General features: G+C 50.1%; 1 protein-coding gene across 1 annotated transcript in view; it reads left to right on the top strand.

Moving 5' to 3' along the window:
* Positions 1 to 4,939: 4,939 nt before the first annotated feature.
* Positions 4,940 to 10,208, top strand: part of LOC144735821 (guanylate-binding protein 1-like) — a 32,215-nt gene continuing 26,946 nt past the window's right edge. The window contains exon 1 of the mRNA XM_078618343.1: positions 4,940 to 5,490. Within this exon, the coding sequence (XP_078474469.1) occupies positions 5,295 to 5,490 (196 nt within the window). The 5' untranslated portion in view covers positions 4,940 to 5,294. The remainder of the gene's footprint in view (positions 5,491 to 10,208) is intronic.

Genomic DNA, 10,208 nt, shown 5'->3' with positions numbered 1-10,208 from the left:
AAGAAACCGGATGACACGGAGAAAAATCCACGCGACCACAGCAATAGAGAAATGCCAACTCCGAATATATATGTAATGTGAGGATATATCCGGCTCACTGACGTATCACAACTCATCATGATGATTGGCTCTGCCGGTCCTGGTTTATAGCCAATGGGGGGAAGCCTAGGGGCGTGGCCCTGATGTAATGGAAAGGTGACAGCTGTAAGTAGAGGATTGGTTCTGCTGGCTTTGGCTACAGCCAATGGGGAGATGAGTCAGGGGCGTGGTCCCGGGAGCCTACGAGGGAGCCTGGAATATTCTATGGAGGCTAACCAGGATTGGTGGAAACGTACCACGTGACCCGGGTATTAAATAGGGGTGGAGACGAACGACACGTGGTCAGAACGGGAACGAACGGAGGAAGGGGGCCACGCGGGAGCGGGGCTGCGGGGTTGCCACGTGGCAGTGCGTCTCTCTCTCTATCTATCCCTCTCACGCTGCCTGTCAGCAGCGTGAAGGAAAGCTGTAATGCAAGTTGAATAAAAGACCGTATTCCAGAAGTCGCCTCAACGACCTTTATTACATATAGAAGGCGTCAGGGTCGGGATGGAACTCACGTCCTCCTGTATACCAGGCGAGGTAGTTAACATCTCCTAGCCACCGTGATAATGATGATGGGAGAGAGACACGAAAACTCCAAATATACAGCAGGCGTCAGGGTCGGAATGAAACCCACGACCTCCGGTATACCAGGCGAGGTAGTTAACATCCTGCCACCCAACTTGCCCCGTGATGTACACAGCGGGCCTTTGGATGATGAAATCAGAGGAAATCACGTGGGCTTCTGCCCCGGGCCTCCCAAAACCTCTGAGCGGCGTGGACCTTAACATTGGTGGAGGAAAGTGAGATGGGTAGAGGGGCCCAGGGGAAGAGGATGCATGGGAGGCATCAGGCCTTGATCTCGGAATACTCAGAGGAAGGAGTTATCACTCAGCTACGCACTCAGCTGGGCGACCTAAGTTCCATCCCGCGGCCATGGTGAAAAACAGCGCCGAGTGATTTACTGCCTTCCACCGTTCCCCTTCACAAAGCCGCGCTGACCTCCGCGGTGAAGTATGGTCAAACAACCCCCACTCCCCATGACTGACAGGCCGGGTTTCCTTTATCGAGTAGTGGCTTGACAACTGAAAACGATGCGAAGTTATTTTTCAAAAGATGTCTGACCTTTTATTTTCAGATGAACCGAGTTTCTTTTTCGCGGCTACTCAAAAAGCTCGCTCAAGAAATTGCTAACGGAAGGGGGCCTCTAATAAGCGGGCTCTAGAAAGAGAGCACCTTTCTTATAGGGTACTTGTCCTACTCTTCAGCACCAGAAAAACGTCTCGAAAAGAGGCAGGAGCACCCACACCGTACCCCACCATCGCACGCAACCTGCCAGTCTACTGTGGCACCGCATGACGCCTCTGCGGTGGAAAATTGGCGACTGGAGATGATAGGGGATAGTGAGAGGGTCTCAGACAGATTAAGTCCCTGGCTGGCCTCTGTCTTAAACGTGCAGAGCAAACTTTACCATTTGTTCATAATCAACGTTTTTGGGTTTAGATCGCGTTATTTATAAATGTGTCGTAACCCTCCACCACCCGACACGGCCAATCAGTAAAAAAGTGTCACGTTGACAAAAGACAAATTAGTTCACTGCTTTAGCCCACCGGTGTGTTGAAGCTTTCTTTCTTTACATTAACGCGATCTAACCCAAAAAAACCCTCTATTATGGATGATATTGGTTGCGAAAGCCTGCTTAGCTCATCGCTTCTTCTTTCAGAAGCGACCCGGCCACAAATGATAGCTCAACTCAGTGGCCTATCGTGTGAAAATCCTACAGCAGAAAAATAATCGAAACCAGTGGCTCTTAACCTTTACTGCAGCCTTGCACAATGAATACATAGGGCTTGATGAAACAAAGTAGTTGTTCTTACGTGGCCCGAGCTTAATTTTTCTTCCGATTATTTACCTTCTAAAAAAATGTGTCCATGTCTCGCACCCCCAAAAATGGCATCACGCACCCCCAGGTTAAGAACCACTGCCAGTTTAGCGCATGGCAAGTTTGTGGGACTCACGCCTCCAATTTTAAGTCTGTGAGCCATGCGATAGCTTGGGGAGTCACGCGACCAATACTGCTCAGTCCGCCGGAGAGCCAGGCTTAGGATGCAGTTGGTTCGCGATACGGTGGCTCCATTGTCGGGTTCTGGTTGGCTGCAGTCACACTGTGTGGGTTGTAACAATAGGTTTGACCCTTTCTGCCAATAAAGCAGGAGGTCCATAATCAACGTTTTTGGATTTAGATCGCGTTATTTCTAAATGTATCGTAACCCTCCACCACCAGACACGGCCAATCAGTAAAAAAGTGTCACGTTGACAAAAGACAAATAGTTCACTGCTTTAGCCCACCGGTGTGTTGAAGCGTGAAACCACAACATTTAAAATTTTTGAGTACGACGTTTCGCTGGTAATTGCATCCAGCATCATCGGGCAATTCGCCAGAAAAACAGGAGATGTTATGATGTTTAAACACCAAATAGAAACCTTTTGCAAGGAATCAAGTTCTGCATTAACCACCCATGGTACATGTGGTGAACATACAAACAAAGCATCCTCTGATAATCGTATACGCATTGTCTTTGAAACTTATTGGCCTCCACTAGAGAGACAGTCTTCTTTATGGAATAATCTCACCAGTCTCAGACCAGAGAAAGCCAAAAGGCGAACAGTACAAAGCCAAACAAGGTCCCATGACATGTGTTGGTTGTTTGTAATTCTCCACTTGTGGAGGGAGGAGGTGTGTGTGCGTGGCAGTGACCAGTTCCTGTTTACCCGAATCGTTTGATGGAACCACCGCAGTTGTCTAGGCAGAGCAAAGCTGTGTGAGGCAGTGGCGGGGTGGTCGATGAGTCTCAGAATCAGAATCAGAAAGGGTTTTATTCGCCATGAAAGTTCGCACAGACAAGGAATTTACTTTGGCCGGAAGGTGCATACATTCAACATTTAGGAATCTTAAATCTTAAATAAGTGGTTAACAAGTCTAACTATACTAAAGGTACAAGTCTAACTAATACTACGGAGCTAAAGTATGTAAAAATAGCATAAAATAAAATTTTAAATATACAATAGCTATAATATACAATATTTAATTACAAAAATGCAAATATGGTAACATAGTGCAAATATGGCAGGGTGTCATTGTGCAGATATTGTGTTAAAGTCAGTTTGAGCGTTAAAGTCAGTTTGAGCCCCTGGCCTTGTTGAAGAGACCAGCAGCGGATGAGAAGAAACTGTGTTTGTGGCGTGAGGTTTTGGTCCTGATGGACCGCAGCCTTCTGCCGGAGGGGAGTAGCTGGAACAGAGAGTGTCCAGGGTTGGAGGAGTCGGCCACAATCTTCCTCGCTCGCCTCAAGGTCCTCACGGTGTGCAGGTCCTCGAGGGTAGGCAGATTGCAGCCAATCACCTTCTCAGCAGTACGGATGATACGCCGCAGTCTGCTCTTGTACGCTGCAGTCTGCTCCACGAGCCACGGTGCCAGGCGTTGATGTTCAGTAGCGCGCGGGCGCTTCTCACAGCAGCAGTTTTCACTCACAAGCAGGCCAGCAAGCTGGTATCAGCGGCGTAAAGTTCCAAGTTACTTTTATTTAGTTTTTTTTTGCCAAGTAACAACTTGGGAACGCTGAGCACGGGTCTCTTGTCACGTTCACGTGTGAGAACATGTTAGGGGCGGTGTGTTTATTGATTTGTTTGTTTATTTATATATAGCAAGTAAGCAGAATTGGGCCGCCGTGTGGTTTGCTTTTGTGCACGCATGTCAATCAATTCATCAATTCCCTCCGGTTCAATCAATTCATCAATTGTCACAGATTCAATCAATTCATCAATTTCCACAGGTTAAATAAATTAATAATTTCCCACAGGTTAATTCAATTTACCAATTCCCTCAGGTTCTATCAATTAATCAATTCCCACGGTTCAATAAATTAATCAATTCCCACCGATTAAATACATTAATCAATTCCCACCGGTTCATTCACGTCAATAATTCCCACAGGTTCAATCAATTCAACAATTGTCACAGATTCAATCAATTCATCAATTCCCACAGGTTCAATCAATTAATCAATTCCTACCGGTTCAATCACTTAATTAATTCCCACAGGTTCAATCAATTATCAATTCCCAACTGTTCAATCAATTCCCCCTGGAGAGGGTCACCGGTCCCAGCCTTTGGGAAATGCGGAAAATTGATCTTTAAAACGGTTTTCGGTTCAACCGGCTTTTGTTGAACGACCTTACACAAGACAAAGATCCCCCCGTGTAGCCTTAAGAGACTGTTGTGGCAAATGCTGTAAGCCAGCACCTATGAAGACCGGCACAAAACACGAGAGCTAGGCCCATGACCGGTTCAGATAATTGTCACTGGGTATTGGCCGTGAGCGGGAATCGACCTCGGGTCGTCGAGTTCGTAGCGCAGCGCCGCGCTAACAGCCACACCACCGCTCGTCACGAGCCAAGTCATATGCGGGTGCGCGCACACACACACACACAACAACAACAACACTTGCTCCGGCGTGTGTGTGCGTGTCAGGGCGGCATTCGAAATCGACACCTCGTGGTGGCATCGAGCCACCAAAAGCACACCACCGACACGAGCGACTCTCTCTCTGAGCCCACCCCACCGCTGCACAGCGAGAGACAGAAAGAGAGAGAGAGGAAAAAAAACGATGGCCACACATTTGTGGCCTCTGTGACCCCACATGGCACTGTGGCGACGGAGGAGTTAGTGGGGCGGGGGGCGGGGCGCGGTTTGGTGTAGCGGCCTCTGTGATGATCAACGCAAGAAAGAGGCCGTCCTTGAGGGTTGGCCAGGCAGGCGGTGTCGGGGTTACCGCGCCGCTATAATAGTGAGCGCCGTGCCACCGTCGCCACCGTCCCGCGCTCACCACCCGTGCCACGCTCATCAACCCCGTGCCACGCTCATCATCACCCCGTGCCACCCTCATCACCGGTGCCACGCTCATCACCCCGTGCCACCCTCGTCAACCGCGCCACGCTCATCAACCCCGTGCCACCCTCATCATCACCTCGTGCCACCCTCATCACCCAGTGCCACCCTCATCACCCTTGCCACGCTCATCACCCCGTGCCACTCTCCTCAACCGCGCCACGCTCATCAACCCGTGCCACCCTCATCACCCGTGCCACCCTCATCACCCGCCGTGCCACGCTCGTCAAACCCGTGCCACCGCGTCCGTTCTGTGGGGAGCGGCATGGAGGTCGCCGAGCGAGGCCTGGAGGCGCCCCTGCCGCTGCTGCTCAGCGACTCGAGCGGCCACTTCTACGTGGTGCCCGAGACGGCACGCATCGTGGCCGCCATCGACAAGCCCGTGGTGGTCGTGGCCGTGGTGGGGAAGATCCGCACAGGCAAATCGTTCCTCATGAACCGCCTCGCCGGGTCCAACTCAGGTGCGTGCCCTGCAAGGTCGCCACTCTCGCCATGCACACTCCCCCCCCCCCTGCCCCTCACCTCCTGTCGTTTCCGGCATCGTCAAAACGAGAGAAAAAAAATGGTACATTTTTATATGTAAGAAATGCGATTTTTGTTGTTGTTGTAATTGACTTCAATTTCATACCGATTGTGCCATCATCGGTGTCGTCTCGTGAGTGCGAAAGAGCCCACTCGAAACCCGCACAGGGCATGGCAGGGCGACTATTTGTGTTCGAGATTTGGCCCGCAGAGCTACTTCTGGCGTTAATTCGTGTGATGCCTGGCTCACCCGCACTGCAGCTGAGGCCATCGTCCGTCGCGTGACAGTGGTGTAATACTGAAAGAAAAAATATATATACATTGCGATACAGATGTACTTCATTCTAGCGGAACAAACCCCAGATGCATGGGTTGAGACATCTCTGCCCTCAACGAATTCAACACAGGAAGCAACCACAAGCGGATGCGATGCCAGTCGCGCTTGCAACACAGCCACAGAGAGAGACAGACAGACAGAGAAAGAGAGGGCTCAACTAATTGCGGACAAAAATCAAGAAATGTTCATCTGAATGAACGTCCGAACAATATTTGAGCTGGAAGGATATATCATTATTAATTGTTGCAGATTAACACCAGGTCCTCCCGTTTCAGTAGCAAATAACCGAAAGCTTACTGGGATCGTTGGACTCTCGCCTGCCTCTGAAGATATCTCCCTGGCGCGCGCGCAAAAAATAAATCGTGCGGGATTTTTGCAATGGGATGGTGTGAGTTTGGAAGGCATAAGGCAAGGAAGCGAAGCAAACCGGTACCGGTTGCGGCGTTTTTTTGCGTTTGCCGCTGCTGCGTGTTTGTTTCTGCAAAAGCTCTGCCGCATTTCACGGCCACATTCTCCCAGCGCATGTGAAAGAGCTGAGGGTCGGCCAAAATAGCTTTCTAAAGAGGGCCACGCCACATAAATCAGGCGCGGTTGGCGCATAATTGGGAGTCGCTTGCTCCGCTTTGCCACTGTCACACGCACGTGTATGCGGCTGAGATGTGGACTCGAGTCATGTGACTTGGACTCGAGTCAGACTCGAGTCATGAATTTGATGACTTGCGACTCGACTTGGACTTGCATAACAATGACTTTGTCCCACCTCTGGTATGCGGACCTCTCTCGCTCGCTCGCTCGCTCCAGCCCGTCCGTCCGCTCCCCCTTCCTCCTCCTCCTCCTCTGCCCCCGAAACCCGGCGCAGTAGCAGCCGCCGCCGCCGCCACGGTCCCGACGTGATTTACCGTGTCGCCCACACCCTCAGGCGCCGTGACCGTCCCGCGGTGCCACCTTACCGGGTTACGCTGGGGGAGGGATGTAGGGGTTGGGGGGTTGCCAGGGCTCGGGTTGTCTTACGTGGGAACTGGACGACCGTTCCGCTTTCCACGCGGACGAAAGTCCAGCTTTGGTTGAACAACACCTGAAGTCGAACGTCTGCCGGCGAAACGCGGAATTCAAACAAAATTGTCAACTTTTATTTTGGACTCGCGTCTTCAACACCCATCCTCCTCCACTCCCCCTCTCCTCCAGGCCGAGATGATGGTGGCAGGGTTTGACGACACACCCGTGTCGACGCGATCTAACCCGAAAAACGCCCTCTCATGAATAATATTGCTCGCGAAAGCCTGCTGTGCGTTAAATAAACCAAATCATTCGGCATGTTTACCCGCGTGGCGCAACAAATCTGGTTTGACTGGCTCTGTTGGGTCGTGGAGGGTTATACATAACAATTGATATAATACCCGCACCTCCGATTATCACGGTTGGCTACGTACGGTGCGACAGAAGTTCAACATACATACATAAACTAATTACGAATCACGGAAATGACTAGCTGCACCTTTATGAGCATTGCGGCAGGCGTTCGGGCTAATTTTCTCTTTATAGCCCGAGCTGACGCCAGTGATGGAAGTTCTACATTCCTCAGGCGTGGAAGATAATATATATCCCAAGGCCAAACCACTGTTGACTTGTTCGCAAAGTACTTATTGTATAAGCTCCACCCACTCTACCCATGTGCCTATCTGGCCTACATCGCTCATAGATTATTGGCTTCATACGACAGACATTTGATATACGCACACCCGCTGTGTGTGTGTGTGTCAGTGTGTGTGTGTCAGTGTGTATGTGTCAGTATGTGTGTGTACGGTTGGAAGCGGTAGTGTAGCGGTTATCGCGTTGCGCTGTGAACCCGGCGACCCGAGTTCGATTCCCGCTCACGGCCAACACCAGTGACGATTATCTGAATCGGCCCTGGGTCTCCCCTTGGTCGACTCAGCCTCAAATGAGTACCTGGTGCGATGTGTAGACATCGTCACTGGGGAAACAAAGGCGGACGGGCGTGGTGCTGCCCACCCACCTTCTCAGCACTTGCCCCAACAGTCTGTTAAGGCTATACGGGGATCTTTGTCTTTGGGACGTAACCTTAGCGCGCTGCCTTACGCGTGCCCTACGAGCCCGGCGACCAACAATAATGGCAAATAACTGAATTGGTTCCACGGGCCTTCCCAGCCTGAAGTGATGGGTAAACTGGGGAGACAAAGGCGGCCGGGGGGACGTGATACTGGCCACCCATCTCCAGAGTACGCCGTACCGGCCTTCATAGGTGTTACTCGCGAACAGCAACTTTCCCCAACCGTCTGTAAGGCTATACGAGGTGGGGAGGGGTGGTTGATGTTTGTTCCTGGATAGTTCCCATGGAAATCGCGTAACGTATGAATGTAGAAGTTCCCGGTTTTGAACCTTACCAGCCCTCCACCACCAGCAGCAGCGGCAACAGCAGGTCCACGTTCACTCACTGCCCCACGTTGCCCCTGAGCGGTGACATCCCAGTAATAGGAGCCCCCTTCTGAGAAGTGCGGGCTGCACGTACGTGCCGGGTTTTTCGTAGAAGCGACCGCTCTGTGCGGCACATTGTCGCATACCGGCCACGTTTAACACCCATCGTCATCACTACCACTGACTGGCTCTGGATGTACTCACTTACGCTACTTGAAGGAAGCCAGACTGAACACTGCCCATATACTAATTTCTGCCCACAGGCTCAACATTGCCCATCGACTCAACACTGCCCCTCGACTCAACACTGCCCATAGACTCAACACTGCCCATAGACTCAACTGCCCACAGACTCAACACTGCTCACAGACTCAACACTGCCCAAATACTAATTTCTGTCCACAGACTCAACACTGCCTATAGACTCAACACTGCCGATAGACTCAACGGTCATCCGATTATTGATATTTTTAGAACTAACGATTCTATGCTCCATTTAGATCGACGTGCGTTCATATCGGTGGTTCTTAACCTGGGGTGCACGCTGCACCCCCTGGGGGTATGCGATGCCCTTTCTGGTGGTGCGAGACATGGCCAGATTTTTTTAGAAGGTAAATCATCGAGACACAAATGAACCTCGGGGCACGTAAGTACAACTACTTTGTTTCATCAAGCCCTATGTATTCATTGTGCATGATATATCGTTTTAACGATTGAGAACCGAATGGGTGCAAGGCTGCGGTAAAGGTTAAGAGACACTGGTTTAGATTATTTTTCTGTTGTAGGATTTCCACACGATAGGCCACTGAGTTGAGCTATAATTTGTGGCCGGGTCGCTTCTGAAAGAAGAAGCGATACGCTAAGGAGGCTTTCGCGACCAATATCATCCATAATAGAGTTTTTTTTTTGGGTTAGATCGCGTTAATGTAAATGTGTCGTTAAACCCGCCACCACCCGACACAGCCAATTAGTAAGGTTTGTAACGTAAACAGAACGTGCCAATTCGTTACTCGTACAGCACACAGGTGTGTTGTAAATGTTGAGGATTTGCTCTCTAACACACGAGTAACGAATTGGCACGTCTTGTTTATATGACACACCTTACTAATTGGGTGTGTCGGGTGCTGGCGGGTTAAACGGCACGTGTATATTTACGCGATCTAACCCAACACACCTATATTATGGATCAGTTGGCTTCACCTGCTAAGATAACAAAACACTGTTTAGTTTTATTTGTATATTTTTTAAACAGTGATTTGTTTACCTTTTCCTATACTTTGCACTCCTCTCTTGGATTTTTTTAAATATTGTGTTTGTTGTCACCTTCTGAGCCCATGCCCCTACTGGACATCTATGAAAAATTGCTTTACAGCTCATCGAAGATTCTTCTGGTATAAATAAATATTCTGATTCTGTACAAAGCGGCAGGTCAGGCCATCTACGAGAGGAAGCTCCTGGCGGTGATTGGGCGATGCCACGGGAATACAGTGTGTACTGTATTGCAATATGTACTGTACCTGGAATACAGTGTGTACTGTAAAGGGGTTGTAGGCTCGGGTTAAGAGACAGATGGGAGATCAGACATGGATTCATGGATCTGTGCTCAGCATTGATTGGTCATCCCCTCTTAGGGAGGCAGTAGAAAGATCCCTGGATTTGATCTCTCATGGTCTACCTCTAAACCGCATCCACTGCACAAACCATGGCAGCAGCAGATGCGGATACCTGATGATACACATATGGAAATTAAAAACTCTCCAGTAATAGTGGTGCGACTGTGGTCATCCAGAACAGGACCGTACGGCGTGCAAGGGCGCAATGCTCCGATCCACAAATACGAAGAGAGAGACACCACATTTCGATTTAAAGCTTTCGTGACTGCAGGGA

The sequence above is a fragment of the Lampetra planeri genome, chromosome 57 (assembly GCF_965212315.1).
Source record: "Lampetra planeri chromosome 57, kcLamPlan1.2.h2, whole genome shotgun sequence".
Lineage (NCBI taxonomy): Eukaryota > Metazoa > Chordata > Hyperoartia > Petromyzontiformes > Petromyzontidae > Lampetra > Lampetra planeri.
Note: the sequence above shows the minus strand (reverse complement) of the source record. Positions and strands in the feature narration are given on the sequence as shown.